General features: G+C 54.1%; 7 protein-coding genes across 7 annotated transcripts; 1 reads left to right on the top strand and 6 right to left on the bottom strand.

Moving 5' to 3' along the window:
* Positions 1–2,145: 2,145 nt before the first annotated feature.
* Positions 2,146–3,823, top strand: BO70DRAFT_365014 (PDK/BCKDK family protein kinase). Its single transcript, XM_025543952.1, has 3 exons — positions 2,146–2,284; positions 2,345–3,336; positions 3,395–3,823. The coding sequence occupies exons 1-3, from the start codon at positions 2,237–2,239 to the stop codon at positions 3,456–3,458; spliced, it is 1,104 nt and encodes a 367-aa protein (XP_025396218.1). The 5' UTR covers positions 2,146–2,236; the 3' UTR covers positions 3,459–3,823.
* A 750-nt stretch (positions 3,824–4,573) lies between these two features.
* Positions 4,574–5,584, bottom strand: BO70DRAFT_262672 (uncharacterized protein; the record flags this gene model as incomplete). Its single annotated transcript, XM_025538933.1, has 3 exons — positions 4,574–4,837; positions 4,977–5,083; positions 5,362–5,584. Coding segments are annotated over 3 exons (594 nt in total), but the record flags the coding sequence as incomplete, so codon positions are not given.
* Positions 5,585–6,388: 804 nt separating this feature from the next.
* BO70DRAFT_320894 (SKN1/KRE6 family beta-glucan synthesis-associated protein) lies at positions 6,389–9,134 on the bottom strand. Its single transcript, XM_025540498.1, has 6 exons — positions 8,372–9,134; positions 8,131–8,311; positions 7,966–8,067; positions 7,394–7,916; positions 6,859–7,336; positions 6,389–6,804 (listed from the first exon to the last, which is right to left on the bottom strand). The coding sequence occupies exons 1-6, from the start codon at positions 9,013–9,015 to the stop codon at positions 6,753–6,755; spliced, it is 1,980 nt and encodes a 659-aa protein (XP_025396216.1). The 5' UTR covers positions 9,016–9,134; the 3' UTR covers positions 6,389–6,752.
* Positions 9,135–12,988: 3,854 nt separating this feature from the next.
* Positions 12,989–14,207, bottom strand: BO70DRAFT_365005 (uncharacterized protein). The gene has a single exon (XM_025543951.1). It carries the CDS (start codon positions 13,738–13,740, stop codon positions 13,138–13,140), a length of 603 nt encoding a protein of 200 aa, XP_025396215.1. The 5' UTR covers positions 13,741–14,207; the 3' UTR covers positions 12,989–13,137.
* A 329-nt stretch (positions 14,208–14,536) lies between these two features.
* On the bottom strand, positions 14,537–15,186 carry BO70DRAFT_399324 (uncharacterized protein; the record flags this gene model as incomplete). The annotated part of the gene is made up of 2 exons (XM_025546856.1): positions 14,537–14,817; positions 14,940–15,186. 2 exons carry the CDS (start codon positions 15,184–15,186, stop codon positions 14,537–14,539), a joined length of 528 nt encoding a protein of 175 aa, XP_025396214.1.
* A 541-nt stretch (positions 15,187–15,727) lies between these two features.
* Positions 15,728–17,484, bottom strand: rpL3 (60S ribosomal protein uL3). Its single transcript, XM_025543950.1, has 6 exons — positions 17,429–17,484; positions 17,323–17,354; positions 17,170–17,227; positions 16,947–17,103; positions 16,184–16,857; positions 15,728–16,130 (listed from the first exon to the last, which is right to left on the bottom strand). Coding segments are annotated over exons 1-6 (1,179 nt in total). The 5' UTR covers positions 17,431–17,484; the 3' UTR covers positions 15,728–15,874.
* An 870-nt stretch (positions 17,485–18,354) lies between these two features.
* Positions 18,355–21,690, bottom strand: cyc8 (putative transcriptional corepressor Cyc8). Its single transcript, XM_025537947.1, has 8 exons — positions 21,363–21,690; positions 21,076–21,279; positions 20,938–21,020; positions 20,695–20,874; positions 20,550–20,642; positions 20,337–20,493; positions 20,038–20,282; positions 18,355–19,983 (listed from the first exon to the last, which is right to left on the bottom strand). Exons 1-8 carry the CDS (start codon positions 21,535–21,537, stop codon positions 18,502–18,504), a joined length of 2,619 nt encoding a protein of 872 aa, XP_025396212.1. The 5' UTR covers positions 21,538–21,690; the 3' UTR covers positions 18,355–18,501.
* Positions 21,691–24,371: the final 2,681 nt, after the last annotated feature.

Here is a 24,371-nt window from a genome sequence, read left to right as displayed (position 1 = left end):
AGATCATGACGACGCGATGAGGAAGAAGAGCCAAAAACCGGCCCGAACAGCTGGAAGTTGGGCATCTTTCTCATTTCTTTTCTTTTTTCCCACTTCCGCTTATTTTTTTCCCCCAGTCTCCGCTCCTGTTCTTGTTGCCCTTCCAGGCCCTACTGTGGATGCAGGAGGATGCGCCGTTTGGTGGTTGCTCTCGCTCTGGCTTCGCGTCTTGTCATCATCTTTATCAGGACGCGGCCTAGTATGATTGGCCCTCTATAACGGTCAACTAAGGTGGATAATAGGCAGACCGCGAGGATCTTCGCTGGTGCGGCCGTTATTTAAATATGTATTCCCGCCGGTGCCTCGTTGCTTTTTCCCTGGTGGTCCCCGGCGACCAACCAACCTTACTTGACCGTCGCTCCCGAAGTACGTACTTTACGGCCTCATATACGACTGCTGCTACTATATCCTACCGCGTGGGAGTGGTCGTCTCCATCCATCCCTCCACCTTCCATCAAGATAGTCGTCGTCCCCGGGAATTTCTATTGTTCCGCATGCAGGGACAATGCAGAGTAAACGATGGAGAGACACCAGTTCCATAATACAATGGATTAACTCTTCTTTGTGACTAGCCCGGGAAGCTGACTGGGGTCGACATTGTCCGGGCCGGCTTCTAGATGAAATCCTCGTGGAATCCTGATTCAGGGACCCGACATATACACCCCTACCAGTACCGTGAGGAACCGCGGATGCCTGGCGAGAACCGCGGGCGGGTGAACCTAGTCAGGTCGGTCGGTCTTCTTCGAGTTGAGTGAGACAAGCAACAGCGACATGACACGCTCTTTATACTGCTACCTTACTCCGTACATGCACAAGCACCACGCTGCCAGACGGGCCTGGAGCCCGAGCCATGCTTCCAGGCCTCCAGGCCACCAGGAGGCTGGTAATGGCTCCTGCCTCATGGGTCCCTGACCACTCACCACTGGCCAGTCGGAGTGGGCGCGTGCCCCGGGTTTGAACCATCCTCGGGCGAAGGGGAAATCCGGAGAACGGCTAAGTGTGCCAACTGTTGACACCCTGGTAGTGACTGGACACCGCGGTCCCAACCTGGGCATGCTGGGAGGTCAGACGGTCGGGTGAAAGGGTAGAAGAGGGTCTCATCTGATATCTCGACTAGTAACCCCCCAATCTAGATAACAGCACTGCATGCATCTCCCTCCCGGACGGGTTACGGAGGTGCTGAAGGCCGAGGACTGAGTGGTGCGATGCTGCGCTGGGGTGCTCCGACGCGGCGGAAGGAGCGGCTGCCATTGGTCCATTGGGCCATCGGCTCGCCCAACGGCGGCTCGGCGACGCACGGGATTGCGCGCATGCCTTCTTTTGCAGGCCACCACGGCACTGGGGAGTCTTTCCTTCCCCCACCACCACACGTGACTCCCCGGGAATTGCGAGTCTCCGCAGGCCAGCATCCAGAAGCAGTCATAGTCAAGTCAATCAATCAGTCCACCGTCCACGCCCACTTCCCTCCGCCCGTCCTCTTCTCTAACCTCCCTCCTCACCACCCACCCCCTTCTTCTCTTCATTCTCTCATCCTCTGCCTCTCGGGAGAGAACACCAACCTGTCGTATGGCCGATTGAACTCTACCCTCCCTTCTTGTGTGAGTCCTCGGGATCGTGATCCTGGTTGCCACTCGGTCGGCGATCTTCCTACAAAAGACTACTCCGGGGCAGCGTACCGCCCGCCGTTCCGAGCTCGCCTACGAGCGGAGAGGTCTCCTCCAACCTCGGTAGTCCCCCTCCCGGCCATCAACTCCCTTCAGACCCCCAATTGACGGCTCGACTCATCTAACCAACTGCTCTCCATCCAGCGAACTCCCTTTTGCTGCCCATATTGGTTGTATCAAGTGCGAGCCCAGGCCGCCCGGCCTGAATACCCGTTGACAACATGTGGAAACCCTCGAAGCACCTGGTGGACACCATGAGTCACTACGCCAGCTTCCCGGCGACCGGCGTCTCTCTCCGGCAGATGGTTCAGTTTGGGGACAGGCCTTCGACAGGTAAGTCCCTACGGTTTGAGAAATGGAAGACGAAGGATAGGGTCGTTTGACCATCGAGTGCCCAGAATCCGCTAACCTCGTGACCTCTTCCCCTATCAGGCACCCTCTTTCGCGCCTCCCAATTCCTGTCCGAGGAGCTGCCGATCCGTCTCGCTCATCGAGTGCAGGACCTTGGGGAGCTGCCCGATGGTCTCAGCGAAATGCCGTCCATAAAAAAGGTGCAGGACTGGTATGCCCAGTCGTTCGATGTATGACTCACCCCTCCCCTGGGTTCTGCTCGCCGTGGGAGCTGCTGACACGCGGAAAAGGAAATTATCACCCTCCCTCGCCCCAAACTGTCTCAAGAGGTGAAGGAACGTCTGCTGCGTCCGGGCAGACTCAATGGGGGATACTCTAAGGTCCTCTCCGAGACAACGCAGAACCCCAGCATCCGTGAAGGGCAGTACCGCTCGTCGCCCACCTCTGTGTTGAACGGCAATGGAAACGGCAAACCCGCGGCATCAGGACGCCGATACTACGCCCCATCGGACGACCAGGGCGATTGGCCCCCGATGTTGGATATTTATAACGAGCGCTTCGCCCAGACTCTGAAGGGCATCAAGCGGAGACACGACAGTGTCGTGACCACTGTAGCTCAAGGTATACTCGAATGGAAACGCAAGCGCCAGCGCCTGCAGATCGACTCAACTGTCCAGTCCTTCCTCGATCGATTCTATATGTCCCGGATTGGTATACGAATGCTCATCGGTCAGCACATCGCTCTCACAGAGCAAACCCGTCTACGGCAACCTAACTACGTCGGAATCATCTGCACCAAAACCAACGTGCGAGAAGTTGCCCAGGAAGCAATCGAGAATGCCCGGTTCGTCTGCGAGGATTACTATGGTCTGTTTGATGCTCCTAAGGTGCAACTCGTGTGCAAACCAGATCTGAACTTCATGTATGTTCCGGGTCACCTGTCTCATATGCTCTTCGAGACCTTAAAGAACTCCCTGCGCGCCGTGGTGGAAGCCCATGGCGCCGACAAAGATAATTTCCCCCTCACCAAGGTCATTATCGCAGAAGGCAAAGAAGATATTACCATCAAGATCTCCGACGAAGGCGGTGGCATCCCCCGTTCTGCCATTCCCTTGGTCTGGACGTACATGTACACTACCGTAGAGCAGACGCCGAACCTGGATCCCGGGTTTGACAAGAGCGACTTCAAAGCCCCGATGGCGGGTTTCGGATACGGTCTGCCCATCAGTCGGTTGTATGCGCGATACTTTGGCGGCGACCTCAAGCTGATCAGCATGGAAGGGTGAGTCCTGGCCTGGTGCCGCAGTATAAAGCCTGGATTAGCAAGCTGACTTTTTCAGGTATGGTACGGACGTCTATCTCCATCTCAATCGACTCTCGTCGAGCTCGGAACCTCTGCAATGACAATTACCAGTCATGAGGGATGGTCGTGTCCGATTTTCTACTTCCCATAGACTTCATCCTTTCTACACGGAACCGGACCCGCCACCATCCCAAGGATTGACGCCCATGAACATACAAAACGCTCGCGCTCGGATGCGAACACGGGAAATTTCCGAACGCAAGCAAGTCGGGGATGCAGCCAGCCTCCTCAACGCCGAAAGGCTGGGATAGGTGACTACTGTATAAGTCCGACTAGATACTTGCCGTGTCTGCAACGATGCGTATGTGTGGGGAATATTATAAGGTCTGCTCGAGTAGCCTTGTGTCAGTAGACCCTTGTGGATGGAGACATGCCCATCTTTGGAAAGAAAAAAAAAAAAAAAAGAACGAAAGAAAAGAAAAGCAAAGTATTGGTTTCCCTTCTTGCGGGAAATCGATTTCAGGGCCCGTTTTTTGGTCTACGAGATACCCATTTGGTACGATTGACAGCAATTGGAAGAACGCAGGAGCTCGGGCTGTGGTAGGTTGGAGGCTTCTACCTGGTATAGATGAGCGTGTGTCCTTGCTTCTTTGGCCACCCACTGTCTTGCTTTTTTGCGAACGGCTTGCTGTTTTTGCCTTTGGCCTCGGCCTCTTTCTGTCATTCTCTTGCTCGTTTTGCGCGTGATTTTGGACCCTCCTTGTATAGTATGGTATTTTACGGATTGACGGGATACGTTTGGTATGGTTTGGATGTACACAATGCAGCGATTTGGTATGTGAATATTACTCTTGGACTAGGTCAAGTAAATAGTAACTGTAAGTTGTGCTGCGGCCGCCGCTGCCAGTGGGCGATTGCCATTTTGGATACGGTACCTACGCTGGTGGTTGGCCGAATCCCACGCCTTCCTAAACGGGCTATCTCTGCATCACTCGAAAGGTATAAACCCCCCCCCCCCCCCCCCTCTCTCTTCTCGCCTGCCTTCCCCCCCCGATTTCATTTCTCAACGAGACCGACAGCATCACCTCCTCCTCCTCTCCCTCTCCCTCTGCGACCCCCTCACTCCCCTCGCCGTCCCCGCCCCCCCAACCCGATCCGGCGTTCCCACCCTCCCCCTCATCTTCGCCGCCGATCCCTGCGACTGCAAATCCCCCGCACTGCCCCCTCGACTCGCACTCGTAGTAGCCCGCCGCCACCCCGCATCGTCCGTCTCACAAACATCGACCACGCGCCGCGGAACGATCATCGGGACGGTCGATCCGAGCCCACCTCCACCTGTAGAAGTAGAAGCTGAGGCTGAGCCAGAGGAAGGAGCAGGATGCTGCACGGTGAATCGATCCGCGCGGATCGCGGCCGCGGAGTCGGGGTCTTCTGGGGCGAGGAGCTTCGAGAGGAAGCGACGGCGGGATTGCGGGAGGGTCTGGTGGTTGTTAGGGAATGTCTTTCTTTCTTTCTTTGTTTTTGCTGGAACAACGGGGGGGGGGGGGGGGGGGGGAAGGGAAAAGGGAAGGAAGGAAGGAAGGAAGGGAGGGAGAAAGAAGGGCGAAAGCATGACGTACCTCCTGAGCAGCCAATGCTTGAATCGTGAGAAGTTCTCGATCCAGCAGGACGCATAACGCGGCGTGGCGTTCCTCGCGCAGGCGACTGCGGATCTTGCGATCTGGCTCTTGCGGCGTTTGGTAGAAGGGGTCTAGATGATTGCTGCGGTGGTGGTGATGGTGATGGTGGTCAGAGGGGGATGTAGATGGGGGGTAGGCTTTTGAAAAAAAAAAAAGTTTTTATTAATTTGTTAGTATTGATAATAATTTGAATATACTTGGTGAGTTTAAAGAGTGTTAAATCAGGATTGGGGATTGGGAATGGATTCTGCTTGGTTGATCACTCGATGCATCATCGATGGATGCTCGCTTCGCTCATTGGGGGCACGATGGATGAAGAACTAACCATAACCCATGATCCCGGGCTGAGGGCGCTGATGGATCGAATACTCCATTTGCATGCCGGAGTCGGAGTCGGAGTCGGAGAGCTCTTCGTCTTCTTCATCTTCATCTTCTTCTTCTTCTTCCTCCTCTTCTTCGGCGAGGATGTCATCGTTTTCGTCGTCGTCGTCGATGACGATTGGGTGGTGGTCCCGGTGGCCCGGGGTGGGGATGTTGGGGTTGAACATTGCGGGCGTGTTGCGGTTTGGTGTGCGACAGGGATAGTGGTGGTATGCTGTGTGTGTATGTACGGTTTGGGTGTGGGTTAGGAGGGAAGTATGGATTGGGTTGAATGGATTGGATGGATTGGATGGATGGATGGATGCTGGTCAGGCTTGGAGCATGTGATTCACGTGGCAGGGTGAGAGACAGCAGATGGGTGTGGTGATTGGGTCAGTGGGTAGTTGTGTCAAAGACTGATGGATATTTGACCCAAGTCAGTAGATACTAGGTAGTAGTACTTAAGGAGCACTGCTGTATAAGATGCGCGACGTCGGCTTCTCTGGTATTTTTACGTCAGAGTGCTCCGGATGGCCTTTGTGTTCCGATTTCTGACAAGAACACTCGGTGGAAGTCCAGAATAATTACCCACGTGTGCGTGAAAATTGGACACAGCAATAGTATCAGCCCCTGTCCGGCAGGATCGCAGACTAAGGCATCCGCGGGCTGTTCGAGAAGGATGGAGAATCGCCGATGGTCGCGGAGCTGTTGGAGAACGAGAGAGAGAGAGCCGCGGATGACGAGGAGGGAGGAACAGGCACGGGCGGCTTAGTCACCGCCTCGTGCCCTAGGTTGGGTGATAGGTCAGATGACAGACCAGCAGCCCCAGAAGAGCCATGGATTTTAGTATTAAGTATGATTATGAGCTCTCGTTCGTAATAAGTGGCCTCTATCATGAATTCTCGGCTGCTTGGTCGCAACTCTAACAGTACTCGAACATTTGCCGCCCCTTCTTCAAGACTCCAGCAAACAAACCCCCCCCCCCCCCCGTGCTGAGACGGGTTGGTCACGCGAATGAGAACACCAAGGAATAAATCAGACATAAATGCGGCATAAATGTGGTCAGATCGGTAGATGGGAAGGGGGAAGTAGAGTTGGAAAAGGTACAGGTGAAGATATCAGAATCAAAATGCAAATAACAGAACCCCCAGCCACCGGCTCCACTATAATCAATCATCATCAAAGTGCGGAAACGACGCCCTTAACGCCAAAGCAAAATGCCGCTAAAAGGACTCACATGCGCCGGTAGCCGACATCGCGGCACGGGCATGGCGCGGAACTCGTACAACTATCGCCATGGTGCGGCTGGTGCAAGTATATCGAACAGCTCCAACAGTGAGACTGGAGTGTTACGAATCAGCACCCGTGCATTAACGAGTTCTTGGGCCAGTCATATCCAGCAGCGGACCTAAAAAATCAGTCAGCAGAGTCCTCGTAATGGAATCGAAGATGAGAAACATACCAGGATGTTTTGTTGTTGTTTTGGTATGCTTCCGGGTGCTTGGAAATGTACTCGGTCGTCTCGAATCCCGGCGGGTCGCAGGTGACGCTGATATTGTCCGGGTCCTGGTATATCCGAATATAGTCGAAGCGCATGATCCCGGGCATGTATTCCCTCAGAGTATCGTTGATCGGAGCAAAATTCCATGCCATACCCAGGTTCATCACGATCGACATCGGTTCCAGAGGAATCATCCGCTGTCCCACGTTGCCGTTGGGCCCGATCGCTCGTCCGTCCAGTGTCCATGTCTTGTCCTGGCCAACGAACCACGTCACGTTGCCCACCGCGCCTGGGGTATATTCAAAAGCATAAGCTTGATACTCCGTGCCATTGTACCAGTGGTTATTCAAGTTGGTCATCCCGGACATGGCCTGCTGGTATGGTCCTCCGCGATAGGTGTTGATGGACGTGATGTGAGGGTCGTACACCGCAGTAAAATCTGCAAAGGTCAGACTTCAGTTCCCTACCACATTCTGTCTCACTCTAGGCTACTTACCGTAATCTGGCATATACCATATATCAAAAGGTGCCATTTGCAGACTCTGGGACACGGTTCCAATATAGGCGTTCTGGTCACCGTTCAGAGCGCCTACACTGGCTTCGATCACATCGATTTCCGGTGCGCCCCGGGATCTCCCAGGGGAGGGGTGGTCTGCGCCATCACAAGTGCAAGCAGGCAACCGCATACCGGGGAGGAAGTTGATGCCATCTGGAGAGCTTTGGTTGGGAGTTATTCCCGCATCGCACCCATCGTGGTAACTGTATGGCCACATTCCCTCTGTGGTTGCAGCATAGCCCGGTCGACCCAAGTTGCCCATCGCCCAAAAGCCCGGCCAGAATCCCGACACATCACCGGCTCCAGGCAGTGATATGCTCGCTTCCAACCGACCACCCGAGAAACACAGCTTATTCCAGCTTTGCACCATTCCGGAGCGGTACCCGACTTCGTGGTTCTCGAACGCATCGAACCGGATCTCCATGGTCCCATCTTTTGTCGTCACCGCATCAGGGTCATACCACTACGCACCGTCAGCCCCAGCCACGTAGATCAGAAAACGTGGTACTAACCTCGAGGTCCTGTGTCACACCGTACCATAGATCGATGGCTTGGTAGTAAGCGTCATCTCCATCATAGAATGACCGACCGGGCGTTTCAAATTCGTCGGAAAACTGGCAGATGTCAGTTGCCATTCAACGGCAATCCCCTCTTGTGCTTTTATGTTGCATACTAACCACTAACTGCCATTCCTTGCCATCCACCGACTTCTTCTTCATTGCCGATTCTGGTGTGTCCGGATCGATCAATCCTCTGCGCAGATTGGAGAGTATCGGACGCTCCCCAACATCCAAACATAAGGTATCGCCCAATTCGCAGGTCTCTTTGACTGGCTTTTGCACCTTCTCCACAGCAGATCTGGCAAGCATGCGATTAGCACTCTGTTTTCATCCCACCCAAAATTGGAGCAGAGCATACAAGACCGGATAGACCACAAACAAGGCCACAAATCCCACCGTCATTAAAATCAACCCGCCCAAGTTCGCAATCCCCCGACGATTCCAGACATCACACTCTATATCCTTATCATTCGGATCTGGATTATGCAAGTAATCATCCTTCTCCACGTCCTCCGGGAACAGCAACAGCCCCTCCGTTGGCATAATATTATATTTCTCCGTGACCGTTTGCGTATTCACATCATTATCATCACAACTTTCGGCACGAGACGAGGCCCGGGATTCATCGAAATGGGCGTACGAGTAGCCCCTAGCGTCAAAACTCGCCGCAGAGGAGCTCCAGCTCGTCCGGCGTGATGAGCGAATCGATAACAGCTCCGGAGACCGAGACTGATCGAGCATCTCGTCCCGGTGTCGGTAAGCCCGCGGCGGTATTAAAAATTCCGTGGACTCTTGTGGGGTGGGCGAGCCCCATGCTGTCTGTACTGTTCCGTCGGATGGCGAGCGCACCATTCCTGGAGTCAACGCCCGGCCGATCTGCTGCGGCTGTTGAGGGAATGGTACGAGAGGGGGGGATGTGGCTTCGGAGTCAGCAAAGGGATCCTGACGTCCCGAATTCAGACGGATATGGGGCGTGGCCCTGAGACCAGGGTTGTCGGACATCCTGTAAGTAAAATGTCCGTCTCAAAGAGACTGGACTGGGTTAGATGGTGTGATATCCAGAGCAGTGGTGTGTAGATTGAGCGCTGTGGGGTTGATATTGCTGGTGAGATATCCACTACAGATTCTCTTGTCTTGTCCTATCTTTCCCGGTTGACGCCAATGACGGGATCAATTGTGCCCAATCTCTACTGGCCTGGGTCCTGTGCACGGTTGAAGAGTATTCCCATCCAGATTTCGAGATTTTCGCAGTCTAACAGGGAGTCTTATTGCAATGCCGTGAAAGGTTTCCGTTGTATCATAGGGTGGTTGTCGGGTCGGGGTTGAGGGTGGTAAAGAGTGACAATAGACGCGCTGGGTCCTCGGCGCGAAGACGCGATAACGACTGGACGGGCAGGGTACCCAAGATGTAAACCCGGCCTATGGCTGATACATGGACACGTACACTGCTGATGTGATTGCTCGGATGTCTCAATGATGAGGCGTGGATGGTGTCACCGGGGACAGAGTGGATGTATGAGGCAGGGTTGAGGAGGAGGGAGGGGAGGGAACAAAGGCGAACCGCGAGATGGCGCGCCGAAACAAGCTGGGGAGAGGAAAAGGACAGTGGAGGGGAAACCGAAAGGGTAAAAGAGAGACAAACAGGCCAACAGAGGGCGAATGAATGTGGGTGACAACGGACTCGGCCCGGGACTCAACCAAGGGATGGGATGAACAAAGGATAGGCAGAGAAGAGGAAGAAAGAGGGAGGGAGCGCGAGAGAGAGAAAGAGAGAGAGCAGAGCAACGAACCAACCAGCAATGCCAATCCCTACATGCACCAAAGCTTTTTTCTCTCACCTTCTTCCCCTTCCAGCATTACCATCTCATTTGCCGACTGACGGCGCGGTGTTACACATGCGGGTTTGATGATTACAGGAGGTGCCTGACCCAAACAAAGGAGCAAGCAGGCATCGGCCAAAACAGGGTCAGACAACTCCCCCGGGAATGCATGAAAATAGCGGGTGTCGCCCACTGGCCCCTGTGGTCCCTGGGGGGTGGTGGGGACTAGGGCCTGGTGGCGCCTGCATGGATGCTGTCTCGAAATGAGGTTATACTGGGGTTCGCGCCCGGTGATTGGCCTGTAGGCCGCTTCCATGTGCTGCAGACTCGGCACACCATCCCATGTTCCATCACTAGATAGTACTAGTAGATAGTGGTAGCCAGCAGAGCGCTCCATCCTCGTACCTGCCAGGCAACGGATTCCTGAATGCTGGGAGGAATCTGGTTGCCGGAACCCAGACGGAATGACGGGCGTGATCCACGGATTCCGTTCGGGCTTAGCCTGGCCTGGCTGGGAACGGCCACTATCCCCGACCGGGTCTAGCCCGTACTGGAGGTGTTCTGCGACTAGCGCCGATCATTCCCTGCCGCTGCCCGTCCATCCAGATTACATACAGTTTCTCCCCTCCAGTCCCGTACCGTACGGTAAGCGCCCTGTTGCCCGCCCGGCCTTGATTCGCATTCCGGTCTGGCATGGACAACCACATTCCGCTTCTCGGCTGCCTGGGTGAAGCCTCAAGCCTCCTCAAATATAAAGGGTTTGGAGGAAGCAGCAAATCTCAGGGCGACGGCCCTGCCAACCTTATCAGCGGGTTGCTGGCACACTAGCGAGATTGTGCCGCCGGTATTGATTGCCAAGCCTTGGGAGTGAACCAAACTCTTTCACGTCCCCAAGGAGCGAGTTCCCAGCAGATAGATAACTAGATGGTGACGGCAGGGCTTGCGTCATCAGAAGGTGTCTGTGTTTCAAGCAAATCCCTCTGCATTACTCCGTACGGAGGACATAGACTGGAACACAACTAGCTTCCTCACGCCACGCCAGAATCGCAATTCTCGGAGCAACATGGATCCCGTGCATCCTGTCAGACATGCTAGGCTAGATGTGTATCTGGTCGATGAAGAAAACTGAGTAAAAGAAGGAGTTTCGGCACAGGCAACTTGAAGACGTGCCAGCAAAAAAAATCACTTACATGGATGTTTAGATAATTCAAGGCTTACCAAGTAATGTTTGGTTCGTACGGGTGCTATGACCCGAACCCCTGGCCTGTGCTTGGCTTGGCTTTGGGGGGGGTTCAAAGTGACAGCTTGTAGATGGAGGACTCGACTGTCTGCACTCGACGATTGGCCACGCTGGTTATTCAACGCTGCCAAGTAGGATGAGTTTCTCCTCGGATTGTTTGCGGTTGATCCTTGTACCTCCAGGATGTTGCACAGATCTGACCCTCAAACGACTGGGGTACATGGTAGATGACAGGGGCGGACAGTGCGAGGAACGTAGAATTAAAAGGCCGCTTTCATATTCAGATGAGATGCTTTCCGCTGATTGCTTGTGTTAGCTGCCTGGCTGTCAGTTTCAATATTCGCTAGGTATCAAGATTACCGAAGAGGTTTCTTTCTGGTCTCATGTAATTAGAAGGCGGCAAAACTATCCAGCCTGTCATAGAAACAGTGGAACTTTCTTTTCCTACTTTAAAGCATGGCAATCTCAATCACTGATTAATCATAAATATTATTTTTGCTTTTATAGTTGTGGTGGCTGAAGTGCGTCATACATGCCACCCTCACAAAGTACCCAGGTAGATAAATATATGTAACCTAGAGGGGCACCCATCCACCTTAAGTAACTGTGTGAGATCAAGAAAGACATAAATAAAAACAGTACCAATGAACATTTCTTATTGAAAACCTCTTACTCTCTCTCCCTTCCAACTTTCTCAGTGGTATTATATTTTACTTCCTCTATAGTTCTGAGTACCTAGTATCAACCACTGGTATATCATATCTAATTATCCTACGCATCACCACCCTTCCGCCCACCCATTCACTTCCCTTGTAAAAAAACCAATTGTAACACCTACTAGGTATAAACCGGTATTCCCTTTCCGGTATTCCCTACTAATTACATCTCATGGCCTGTGTAACTTCCCCCGCACGTGCTGTAGCTCTCTTCCCCCTCCCCGCCCCCCAGCTCCCTGCTATGTGTATGTAAGTCTTCCGCGCGCCGCGCCGCGCCAAACCTCACCTCCACAACAAGCACCGCACCGCACCGCACCGCACCACACCACCACCCTCCTAAGTACCAGTGTGAAACCACCACACCAGCCGCTCTCTATCTTCTATTTTGATCATACGGGTGGGTGGGAGGGGGGGAACATTACCATGTTTCAGCCACACGCGCGTGTGATCTAAGACAAAACTTCTTTTTACAAGCCAGGACACCAAGGTTAGTAGTCTCGGCGGCAGGTGGGTGGCTGGATTGTATGAGACTTATTCCGACTTGCCTGCCTGCCTGCCTGCCTACCTACCTACCTACCTACCTACCTACCTACCTACCTACCTACCTGGGGGTTTGAGTTGAGGGGACAATTCTAACTATCCATGTATAGATCACTAGGACTGGTTTTCAGATCGGTCCATTTTGCGGAGAGACCAGTATTGTTGTCTGAAGACTTGATAGATACTGAGTAGGTGATAGCTAAGATTACGGTCGAGGAAGTGAGGACTACAAGACGAGACGAGTATGTGCGATCCATTGGCTATCCACAGGACGAGTAAACTAGCAACAACCGAACTGACCTCCTATTATCCAGCGCCCAAGTTTTCAAATCCCGGATTCCGCAAGAGAACGCCTCAGCCGTCGCCGCGAAGGCCATAGAAAGGAAAGACAAAAGAGAAGAAGAAGAAAATATTCGCTCTAGATCTTTTCCGATCGAGCCTGTCCTGTCCCTTTCCGTTTACGCCGCGCCATCAGTCCCGCAAGTAAGTAAGATGAACTCCCCTTCCCCATTGCAGCAGCAGCAAAAGATGAACCATGATCGCTAACCCACGAGGGAAACAAAGGAAGATAAGAAGAAGAAGATTATCGCTCAAGATCATTGTAATGATCGAGCCCCGGAAGCAAGTAAGAGAAACGAACACCACCCATCGCAGCAGCACAAAATCAACGCATGGCCGCTAACCCGCGAGAAACAAGAGAGAGAAAGAAAGAAGAGGAAGAAGAAAAAGAGAATCGCTCAGAATCCATGATGACCGAGCTCCGTCGAGAGAGTCCAGACCAGAGAGACCCGCAAGTCCAGAAAGTGAGTCAATCATCCGTCGCGAATCCCAGGCGAAACAGCGAGCCAGTGAGTCTAACCTCCATGTCCTGCCAAGTATCATGGCTGCAACCCCACACCGAGCAGCGGAAGGCCTCTCGGTCGCTCGCCTTCAGATGTAGCGCGGTGCTGAGGAGTTGCAGCAGATGACCGGTCTGCGTGATTGGGATGAGTCCATGGGCAGTGGACACATCGAAGATCACGAACCCGATGTTGTGGTCGCTGGGGATGGCGCGGCAGGCCATTCTCCAGTTGCGAACCACATGGTCGATATTGGGCCAGGTGGTTGGGCCTTCGGGGAGGGGTTCGGTCACTCTGATGATGGGTTGTGGGGCGGGCTGACGGTGGGCCTCGAGGTGGGTGAAGAGGATGAGGCGGATGCTGCGAGCGTGACGAGTGACAGCCTGGTAGACGTGCTGGTGGTGGAACGCGCACCACAGATGGTAGAAATTATGGAAGACGAAGATGTATGCGCTCGGGTCGTTTATTATGTCTTCCACCTGGATGGTTCGGTTGGTCGGGATCCCGTTGATGCCCTTCCAGCAGAGAGGGATGACGCCTTCTTCGGCGGTGACTATGACCTCAGTGGCCATTCTGGTTGGAGAGTGTGTGGATGTTGTGGTTTTGAGGGATGTGTGGTGATGGTAGGTGGGGTGGTGAGGATGGTGAGGTGAGAGAGGTATGGAGGAAGTCAAGTCTCGTGTTGGGGGGCATGGGCTTTATAGCCTCCAACATGGCAGTTCGCTGAGTCGTCGTGTTACGCTGGACCTGCCAGGACGAGGTCGCCCTGCCGGGGGTGACCTCGTCCTGGTGTCTGGTGATAGGGTGGGTGAGGAAAGACAAGACGATGCGAAACGATGCGAGACGATGCGATGGGAGAGGAAGTGAAGAGCAGAAGAAGCGGGTCTTCTCAGCTTAAGTGTTAATGACCAGGACGCACGTGATTGCCTGGTTTGCATGAGATGGTGAATGCAGTCCTGGTCTTGCACGGATTTTCTTTTCTTTTATTGATTTTGATAGCTAAGGCAGAACCCATAGCAAAAACCGAATACAATGCTGGCTCATATGTGCATGTTAATTGCTTCAAAGTCAGAGAATGCATTTCCCAGCACTATCAAAAGAATACACTATACCATATCATAAGCCACATTTATCAAAATAGCTAGCAACAGCAGCATAAGCAGCATAAAGTGCTCAACTTCAACAAAGGAACAAACATACTACCAAGATATCAATCCCCATCCCATCCCATCCCATCCCACCATCAGCCCAAACCTATTAACAAACCACATATTATACCCCCCCCCCTAACTAAACTCACATCCAACCAACCCAACAAACATCCAGAGAAGAAAATAAATAAGATCCCATTTCATCTTGAAGAAAAACCTACGACTCAATAGCCTTGGCCCTCAGACCCAAAACCAACCCCCTCTCAACATCGAGCGCCAAAACAAAATACTCGACCCTTGACGACCCCACCTCAACCCGATAAACCTTGATATCAACCGCCGACTCATCCACACTGTCCCCGGAGCCCTGCGCCACCGCAGCCCTCACGGCCTTGAGAGCAGATGCGTACTGGTTCCTGGGGTCGAATGACGCGGGTGACAGGGTCTCGATTGCCGAAGATAGGTCTTTGTTTGGGGAGATCAGGCTGGAGAGGCGGGCTATTCGATGAATGAACTGGTTAGTATTGTGACGATAACATTGGTTGTGATTCGTGAGAGAAGGGTAGAGAGGGTCGGGGCTTGGGGAATGGGGATCTAAGAAGGAGGGTGGGATTATATACAAGCATCAGGCCAAATCCCCCGGGATGCGCCGTCCCATTTCAGCGCGACGGGTTCGAACGGCTCGTCTGTTTCGGAGACGTAATAGGCGTCGATGGAAGTGAGGGGGGCGGGGACGCGGACGTCGGTGTGGATGGTCTGGGTGCCGGCGGCGGATGAGGAAGATTGTGCGGTGGAGTTGGATTTGCCGGCGTCGAGGTCGGCGTTGGCTTTGTCCAGGAAGGACATGTAGGCGTCGTCGGAGGACATGGTGCGGGTGAGAACGGTGGTTGTGGTTGTGGTGGGGTTGGGGTTTGGAGTGGTGGGGGTAGAGAGGAGGGAGGATGGGGGTTGAAGACGCGTTCGTGACGGACACAGGTGGTGGTAGTGGGTGTTGTGGGTTGGAGGATTCCGAAGAGGATGTTGGTGCAACTGGGTGGAGCGGAGGAAAAGAGAAAGCGTAGGCGAGGAGATGGACGGAGATGGAGATGAAGCCCAACGCGAGATGGGATCAATGACGCAATGCCCAGGGCGGCTGAGCGCCCACCGTCGTAGGGTCACGGAACTCATCTGATTATCTGATTGGTGCCGGTTCAGGTGCTTCTAGAAGGCAGTAGTGTGACGCAGAAGGAATCGAGGGACGACTCAAGTCGAGTTGAGTTGTCGCCCGCCTGGAACGGGCTAGAATAGATACGGGATGGATCCGATGCGGAAAATTTGCAGGCGGATTTCCCGCACACCAGCCGCCGCAAGAGAAAAATCTCACAGGCGGTTTGTGAAACATTCTACAGGGAGTACAAGACACGATGATGAAGTTCAATTAAGTCATATTGCCGTGTAGCTACGTAAAGACGGAAGACCTGCCGGCCTATCGGGACAGACGTGAAAGGTATTCTTCGCTTTTTATTGAAACGTTTAATAAATTGCACTACACCGAACCGACATTTCCATAAACACCTTAAGCAGAAGTAACAAGGTCCTTCTTGAGGGTACCCAGGAAGGCGCGCTTCTCCTCGGGGGTCTGGAAAGCACCGTGACCGAACTTGGAGGAGGTATCGATCCACTTGAGCTCGACCTTCTCGGTGGCCCTGCGGTTGGTCTGGGGGTACAGGGTCTTGCGCAGGGTCATGACACGCTTCTTAACACCGGGCACGGAACCCTTGAGGAGAAGGTAGTCGTTCTTGACCTCACCGTAGCGGACGAAACCACCCATGCTGTTGCATCGTTAGCCAAAAGTTTCAACCCAAATCAGTTGAGGGTAACTTACGGGGTGATCTGCTTCTTGGAGATGTCGAACTCGGTGGAGGCGTTACCCTCGTCGGAACCCTTGCCAACACGGAAAACCTTGTGGTTGCAAGAGGTACGGTGGTGGTAACCCATCTGACCAGCACGGGCGACAGTCCACTGGACGTGGTTAGGGTGCCAGGCACCGATACAGGCGACCTTACGAAGACCCTTGTGGGTCTTACGGGGGAGCTTCTTGGTGCCCCAACGGCTGGTGACACCCTGGAAACCGTGACCCTTGGTGACGGCGATGACATCGATCATCTCGTCCTTCTCGAAGATGCTGTCGATCTCGATGGGCTTCTCGAACAGGTTGCGGGCGAAGTCAACCTTGTCGGCAACGGAGCCACCGTTGACCTGGATCTCCATCAAGTGGGCCTTCTTCTGCTTGATAGGGGTCTTGCGGATCTGGGTGTGGGCGAGGACACGGACAACAGTGCAGTACTTCTTGACGCGCTCGAGCTCGCGGGTGATAGAGGCACCGCTCTCCTCGGCGTGCTTCTTGGCGTACTTGGTGAAAGCCTTCTTCTTGGACTTGTACCAGTTCTTGTAGAAACGACGCTTGACTTCGTCGCTCAGGTGCTCAGCCCAGACGGTGGTGAGAGAGCGGAGACCACGGGGAGTCTCAATGTAACCGACAACACCAACAGCGACAAGCTAGAAGACGAGACACACTCCTGTCAGCCATGGTACTGGATAGGAGGCGGGTCGCTAAAAGGAGAAAAAAAAAATTTCGGATCACATACGGGAGGGGTCTCGATGACGGTGGCAGCCTCAACGACCTCCTTCTTGTGCATCTTGGCACCGGGTCTGTCAAGGTCACGGACAACAGTGGTCATACCGGCCTTGTAGCCCATGGAGGCAGTCAGGTGGACGGGCTTCTTGGCGTCATCCTTGGGGAAGCTGTCGCACAATCAGTATTTGGCCATCCAAGGCGCCAAAATTTTCATGTATCCAAAAAAGACTGACCTCTTGACCTTTCCGCGGTGACGGGCGGCGCGCTTGCGCGGCAGGTAGGCAAGAGAGCCTGTGGCAATCCAAGTCAGTTAACTTGTCCCTATATACAGAAAGACCTCCATCTGCAAAATCGTTCAAGAGGTGGATAGCGAGAGGTTGACGAACCGTGCCGAGGGGCTTCGTACTTCCGGTGACTCCTGCAAAATAATTCAGATCAGCGATTCAGTTCCCTTGACGAGGCAATTGCCATAATAGCAGCAGGTCGACTTACATCTTGACCCTGTTGTCGTTAGTCGTCGAGGTGGTGAGTGACAGTGTCTATCTCTGAGTTTGCCGGAAGTCATATTTTGCACGCTTAACGAGTGTGGGCTGATCTAAGCGAAGTCTTGGCGTGCATTTCCCGTTGCGGTTAAGCGACTCCGGAGGCGATCCACCATGGCCTGCAGCGGCCTGAGGCAGAGTGGCAAGATGGAGCCACGGTCACGGGATCTTACGTCGCGTGATCAGGGCTTGGTTCTCGGTCGGCGAAGGGCAACAATTGCCAATCAGGATTGACACCCCCTGTTGCCCTATCGGCCCCTATTATTAATTGGCAGTCCTAACTACCAGCCCAATCCGGGTTGGTATTCTCGTCCCTGATCTACATACCTATGACGGAGTGCTACTCCAAGTCGCATGGGCTATATTGTAGAATTGTATGGTTGTGTTCGACCTGGATTGCCAGCGTCAAACCCCGATGTAGCAGCCCCAGAGCCCAGGGCCTAGTGCCCTTCCCCACGAGTGAAACGCACGGTAACGCTTGGCATCGGTAGCGTCGAAGCCTAGGTACTGTGTACTCCGTACTGTGTAACAATTTACAATAATGGACATCTACAGCGTGCTCTTAACGTATGTACTACATGATCTCATGACTAAACTAGCACATTGATGGCGCAACTTTTCCAACATGCAGGGAGATATCGAGAGCAGAGATAGTTTAGGCTCCAAAAACGAGCCGGATTTCTGGTCGGCACAAGAGCCAACACAGCGCCCTGAAGGGGATACATGCATGCGGTCAAAAGAATGGAACACGAAAATACGTTGGCCATGACATCCACACCATACAGTGCCAATCCTACAGTACAAACAAAGCTCGGGTGGTAAAACAGCGCAAGAACGGAACTGCCACCGAAAAAGCGGACAAAAAGTATATAGACGAAACCAAGGAAAGGGGGCGTGGAAGTAAAACGAGGGCAGAGATTTCTCGTGAAGAAAGTTTCATTCGAACTGTTCTTTGTGTGGGCCACGGTAGACCTATCGATCCATCCCAGATAATACATCAAGTGGTGCCGCATCACCACGTTCCTAAACCGTAGAATCGGGCTTGGACGGGGTGGTTTGGTTGCCCGCCCCCAAGACCCCGTTGCTACTGTTATTGGCACTGCCCGATCCACTTCCGTGCGGGCTACCCTTCACAACAGCGCTTGCTCGTTTCTCATCATCGCCATCATCATCATAGTTCTCGTCCACGTCCATCTTTCGTGCCGCAGGCTCATGCGCCGGGGCTTGTTCACTGCGAGCAGGCTCCTCCTTGACTTGGACCTGGACGGTGGGTTGCACCGACTGCGGGCCGTTGGAGGCAGCAGCGGAGCTTTCAGCCATTGGAGGAAGGCTTGGGCCACCAGACGGATGAGGAGGCATGTGTTGAATGGAAGGCAGGGTGGGGGGGTGGTGGGCCGCCTCAGAAGGGTGATAGGTCTCGTTAACCCGGCGCTGGTCCTCCCGCCGAGCCTCCGAAGAGCTGCGGCGCTGGATCTCCCCAGGAGAGGGCATGCGATTGGGAGGAGTGACGCGTCGAGACATCTGATCCTCGAGGCGTGCACGGCTCTCCTCACTAGCAAGCTTCTTGATAGGTCCAGAGTCTGCCTCCCACTCTCTACCGCGCTTCATGGCCGAACCAGGGCGCTCCTCACGCTCGCGAGCCGCAGCTTCAGCAGCACTGATAGCGGACGCCGGAGGAGGTGCACCGCCGGCGATACCACCGCTGCTAGCGCCCTGCAAAGGCACGCTGGGGCCATGGTGGTACTGCTGGTGCGGGTAGACAGAGCCGGGGGAGGAGGGACGCTCATCGCGCAGAGGCCGGACCTCCGTTGGTGGGGTGAACGGGCGATGGTAAGGCGGCAGAGCATTTGCAGAGGCAGGGCCATTAGGTGGGCCGGGAATAGCAGGAGGGGCGGGAGGGGCAGGTGGCAACGGCCCGCGGGTGGCTGGGGAGAAGGCAGTAGCACCAGCAGCAGCGCGGTCATGTGCGGGAGGCGGAGGGTTGGCAAGTTGGGGAAGTGCGTGGACGGGCGCGTAAACAGTCGGGCCAGTGAGGGTGGTCTTCGGAGAGTGAGCTGCGGTTGGCTGTGCGCGCACAACCTCGGGGAAACCTCTTCCAGGCTCTTGTCGCGGGCTCGGTTGCTGGATAGAGCCAGGGGCACGGAGCGTGTCGCGGGGATCAAATCCATTGGCGGCTTGTGCCTGGACCTGGGACTGAAGTTCATTCAGGCCACGGTTCCAGTCAGCTATCTGTCTTGGGGGGGCCGGAGCCTGCGGGGGTGGACCACCGGTTGGCGCTGGTGCACCCCATTGGGGCGCCGGAGGCGCTCCTACGCCAGGAGCCTGATAAGCCTGGGGGTGGACGTCTTGAGGCTGAGGAGCGGGACCGTTGCTCTGACTGGAACCTGACAACTGGCTCTGGAGAAGCTGCAGACGCGCCTTGATATGGACATTTGTCGGGTCAAGGTCGGCAGCCCGACCGTACGCATCAAGCGCGTCCGCGATTTGGTTGTTGCAAGACTCATACTGTGACTGCGTTAGCACCCTCCATAGCTCATTCCGGCGGTCGAGTCCACTTACCAGAGTTCCCAGATCGTACCACACCTCCGAGATGTACGGGTTCAAACGGATCGCACGGGAGTAGGCGTCCAACGCGTCCCGGTACTGGTTGATTTGGTAGTAAAGCACCCCAATCGAGCACCAGAAGGTCGGGTTGCGGCCGTCGCGGTACACAGCTTGCTGATAAGCCTCGTACGCCTTGGGGTACTTGGCTTGCGACATGTAGCAGCGACCGAGAAGATACCAACTTTGGGCATCGCCATTGTCTGAATTTCGTCAGTACCACGTTGCGATCAGATCGAAAGAAACCCAGAACGTACCTGCGCCGACGGATTTTTCGAGGTATTCGATGGCCTTCTCCTGGCTAGCGTAGTTGTTGCTTTGTTGGTGGTAAAGCCATCCAAGCTGTTGCAACACCTTCGCATGGTTGGGATCGCGGTCAAGAACCCTCCGATAAGCTTTTTGCGCCCCCTCGAACTGGAAACTTGTTAGAACCTAAACCCAATGCGCATTGCCTTCTGCGGATTACTCACATCCTTTTGCTGTTCGTGGACATGACCGATCTGGAACCAAATATCCTCTTCTGTCAGAGGGCGGGGAGGGTCGGTAACAATATATTTGAAACACTGTAAGAATCAGCAACCGCTAGAAGCCCAATCGCGACAATGCAAAACATACCTCCAAGCTTTGGTTGAACTTAGTCTGCTGCTTGTATATGATTCCCAGCCTGAAGTAGATTTCATTGGCCTTCTCGAAGTCGGGGGCCATGCGCATCACCTGAGAGAAGGCTTCTTCGGCGTGGTCGAGCGAGCCGTAACGATCATAAAGTATACCGATGCCGTACCAGAGCTTGGGTTCCTACAAAGAACATCATGGGTTAGATTTCGCCTGGACTATAAATAGTGACTTGGTTCCACTAACCTTAGGATCGCGCAAGTGGTAAAGCGCCTGCTGGTAAGAGGTGTATGCTTCCTGCAGATTATCCATCATCAGATGACAATGGCCTAGCGCAAAAGATTAGCTCATCTTCCCGGATACTATCGGAGCTGGTTCAAGTACCTAAGCTGCCCCAGGTCTCTCCACTTGCCGGGTCAAGTTTCAAGATATTCTGGAGATACTCAATCGCCTTCGGATACTGTTCTTTTGTCCGCAAGATACAGGAGATCGCATTCATGGCGGGGATTGACCATTGGTTGTGCCGTAACGCTTGCTCATATGCATTCATGGCACCATCCAACTCGCCCATCAGTTCGGTAAGACTCCCTGTAATACATTCATTAGCCGCCATCCCCTCGTCGGAGAACCGACGCGCCCAAGTCGCGACGCGCAGGTGATCTTTCACATACCGATCTGAAGCCATACTTGCTCGTTAAGGGCGGCGATCTTCTGAGCAGTGTTCAGAGGAGGGCCCTTCTGGCTTGGAGTCGCCAACGGCATGTGGCCATTGACCTGCGGGTGAGCGGCGAGATGACCATGGTGAGGAGTGACGCCTCCCGTGGGAGACGGCTGAGTATGGGCCATAGCGCCGACTCGTTCTTAGCCCAAAGCACAACGCAGCCAGGTGTCGAAGGTGCTGAAGCCTTTCACTCTGTTGTACTTTGCGACACAATGATGCAATGAATGCTCGTGTCACAGCGAGGTCGCACAGTCCCGATGAGGGTAGTCGCGCAAGCCAGTCACCCAATGATCTTTACACGAAGCGCGACTGCGTCCGGGTCAAGTTCCCCAGGAGGATTGCCGCGCACGCGAATCTAGAACAGACGCGGCGGAGTGAGGGAACGCAAGAGTTGGCAATTCCTGTCGCTCGGGGGAGGCAGGAACACAACTATGCGAAATTGCAAACAGCAAAGAACGTGGACACCCCAGCCAGGCGAAGACGCAGGGAGATGGTGGAGATGGGGATTGGGGAGGGGGGGGAGGACAAATGTGCGGAGTATAATTAGCAAATGCGGGAAGGGGCAAAGGATTGGAAAGGCACTAAGAAGAACTGGGATATGCTGAAGCACAGAAAATAAGCGGGATGCGGGTAACTGAAGGGACGGGGTGGGGGGATTGAAGGTAGAGGATAGAGTAACGGAGAGTTACGGGGGGGGGTGTAGGGGGAGCGGACGCAAAAGCAGACGGGGAAAGAGAGGAGAAAGAGAAGCGAGAGAGAGAAGAGAAGGGAGAGGGAGAGGAAGAGGAAGAGAGGGAAAGGTCGAGGGGCTGGTGGTAGAGGGCGAAATTTGCCAAGCGGCGCTAGTGGTTGTGCAGCTCTCGAGCAGTCAGCGAAAGCAAAGAAAAGCACGGAAAAGCTGAGATGGCGGTCGTCCGGCGCCAAGCCGAAGACAGGCAGCTCGACGTCCAGGAACGGCCTAGTGGGTGGGGACAATCTGGAGTCGTGTCCGCGGGTATTTACAGTTAATATTTTCCGGGCGCCGGAACTTCAGGTGAGCGCGCCGGGGGATGCAGTCGCCCAAGCAGCTACAACATCCTGCAGCGGGCGGCACAGGAAAAGAGGCAAGGTTGGTGGCCAGCCTAATTTAGGCCTGTCGACTCACTCATCTGGTACATGCATCCATCCCTCTCTGGTAGTGGTGGTGGTGGTGATGATATCTACTTGGTTGACTACTAGATCGGCTAGCCAGGGAAGAGGGGAATTTAAAAATAAATAAAATCTTCTATCAATATTAATAACCCCGTAGCATTCATCCGTATCGCGTGCTATCTTTATTTTTTCGTGTATTCACTTATTGTCCCCTAGAGTGTTGCTGTTTGAAGGAGGGGTGAAGTTGACAGTGTGATTGTACTGGAGAATCCATCTAGTCTGTGGGAAAGGGCCTAGCGCCCTGCTGGCAGGCGGGGCAAATAATGTGATAGTACTATAGAACTGAAGTCACACCCGTTGGGAGCAAATTAAAAGGCTGATGGACTATATGAGCAGTAGCCGCAATCTCACTAGGCGAGCGAACGGGGGGCATTTATCATGGGACGGGCGGGTTCAACGCGAGGTCTAGTGCGGATGGAGTCGAACCGCCCCGAAACAGGGCAGTGTTTGACGAGGATGCAAGCGCCGGAGCCAAGCAAGCACCTCCAGGGATGGGGGGGAAGGCGTGTGGTCGGTCCAGCACGAACCCCCGGCCGTGACTCGCCGAGAGGCGCATGTGGGCCATGGAACCCAGACCCACCGGACCTCTCTTCCCCGTGCCATGTATTTATTATTTAATAAATTAGTGCCATATGTACGGAGGGCCGCCAATAATTCCTGACTGCGGCAGTGGGGCCTCAACCGACATCCTGCGCTACCTGACTGGCGTATGGCCATAAGCTCAACTACCTAAGCTCCCGGCAGCCTAGTCGGGCATGAGGGCGTACTCCACACTCGGACCACCTGCAAAGGCCAAATGTTGCAGTCGCCCCCAAATCCAATGGGCAATGGCGCACCCAGAACCCGGCCGGTCTGCTTACTACTGCTGTCCCTCTCTATGCACTTGCGTACATGCTATGGAGTAGAGTACTACTTAGTAGGACCCTCTGCAGTCCACGGCCCCAACGCCTCCCCCCTCCTCCCCCCATGGTCCTATCTGGAGGCACCGAGTAACGATACTTCGGATCTGTCAACCAATACGCGGGCCAAAACCCCCTCTCCCTCCACCCCCCTTCATCGCTGCCCTTCCCTCCGCCAAATCAGGAGGGTGAGTAAGTGTCAAAACACCCGTCGAATCTGCATATTCCCGGTTATCCTCAGCGGTCTGCAAGCGCCTACCTCCCTGGGTTGTCCTCTTTTTTGTAGAGAGACAGCAGCAGAGAGAAAAACAAAAATGTCAAACAAAGGAGAATTGGCTTTCTTTGGAATCATTGTCGATCAGGTATTGTGCAAATGATTCCTAGACCGCCAACCGATAAGTAAGATTGGGGGATCGAGTTGGGTTTGCTTTTTTGCTTTTTTGCTTTTTCACTTTGCCCCTTCCGTCATGGATCGTTCAGAGGCTTTCAGCCGCGGGACTGCCGCAGCAGCGGGCTTAGATAAGCCGAGCTAAGGCCGCTAGGCCAGATCCCACGCATGGAAAATGCCACCCGTAGATACCAGCCACCACTGGCAGCCACAGATTCCTAACGGATTCCTTGGAGTGGGCCGTTCCCGATGCTGATCCCTCGGCTCTTCTGTTGGTGTCGATGATCTTGATACATCACCTGGGTGGGCCGATCCTTTTCCCTTCTTCCCACATTTTCTTTTTCTTTTTTCCCTTTTTCCCTTTTTTTTTCCCATCCCCTCCCCTCCCTGTCCTTTCCACCTTATGACTTAACCCCCTTCCACAATCTTACACTAACAGCCGCCGAGGTACTCTGTCCGGGGGACGAAATTTTTTTAATTC

This window comes from Aspergillus heteromorphus (genome assembly GCF_003184545.1).
Source record: "Aspergillus heteromorphus CBS 117.55 chromosome Unknown BO70scaffold_27, whole genome shotgun sequence".
NCBI classification, from domain to species: Eukaryota; Fungi; Ascomycota; class Eurotiomycetes; order Eurotiales; family Aspergillaceae; genus Aspergillus; species Aspergillus heteromorphus.
Note: the sequence above shows the minus strand (reverse complement) of the source record. Positions and strands in the feature narration are given on the sequence as shown.

Coding starts and splice junctions, on each gene's coding strand:
- BO70DRAFT_365014 (XM_025543952.1), top strand. CDS start 2,237: ATGCCGTCCATAAAAAAGGTGCAGGACTGGTATGCCCAGTCGTTCGAT. Junction 2,285..2,344: donor GGTATGCCCAGTCGTTCGAT/GTATGACTCACC, acceptor CACGCGGAAAAG/GAAATTATCACCCTCCCTCG. Junction 3,337..3,394: donor AAGCTGATCAGCATGGAAGG/GTGAGTCCTGGC, acceptor TGACTTTTTCAG/GTATGGTACGGACGTCTATC.
- BO70DRAFT_320894 (XM_025540498.1), bottom strand. CDS start 9,015: ATGTCCGACAACCCTGGTCTCAGGGCCACGCCCCATATCCGTCTGAAT. Junction 8,068..8,130: donor GCAAGGAATGGCAGTTAGTG/GTTAGTATGCAA, acceptor GACATCTGCCAG/TTTTCCGACGAATTTGAAAC. Junction 7,337..7,393: donor ATGGTATATGCCAGATTACG/GTAAGTAGCCTA, acceptor TGACCTTTGCAG/ATTTTACTGCGGTGTACGAC.
- BO70DRAFT_365005 (XM_025543951.1), bottom strand. CDS start 13,740: ATGGCCACTGAGGTCATAGTCACCGCCGAAGAAGGCGTCATCCCTCTC.
- rpL3 (XM_025543950.1), bottom strand. Junction 17,228..17,322: donor GTACGAAGCCCCTCGGCACG/GTTCGTCAACCT, acceptor GGATTGCCACAG/GCTCTCTTGCCTACCTGCCG. Junction 16,858..16,946: donor CCGTCATCGAGACCCCTCCC/GTATGTGATCCG, acceptor CTCGTCTTCTAG/CTTGTCGCTGTTGGTGTTGT.
- cyc8 (XM_025537947.1), bottom strand. CDS start 21,537: ATGGCCCATACTCAGCCGTCTCCCACGGGAGGCGTCACTCCTCACCAT. Junction 21,280..21,362: donor GCAAGTATGGCTTCAGATCG/GTATGTGAAAGA, acceptor AATGTATTACAG/GGAGTCTTACCGAACTGATG. Junction 20,283..20,336: donor CGAAAAATCCGTCGGCGCAG/GTACGTTCTGGG, acceptor GACGAAATTCAG/ACAATGGCGATGCCCAAAGT.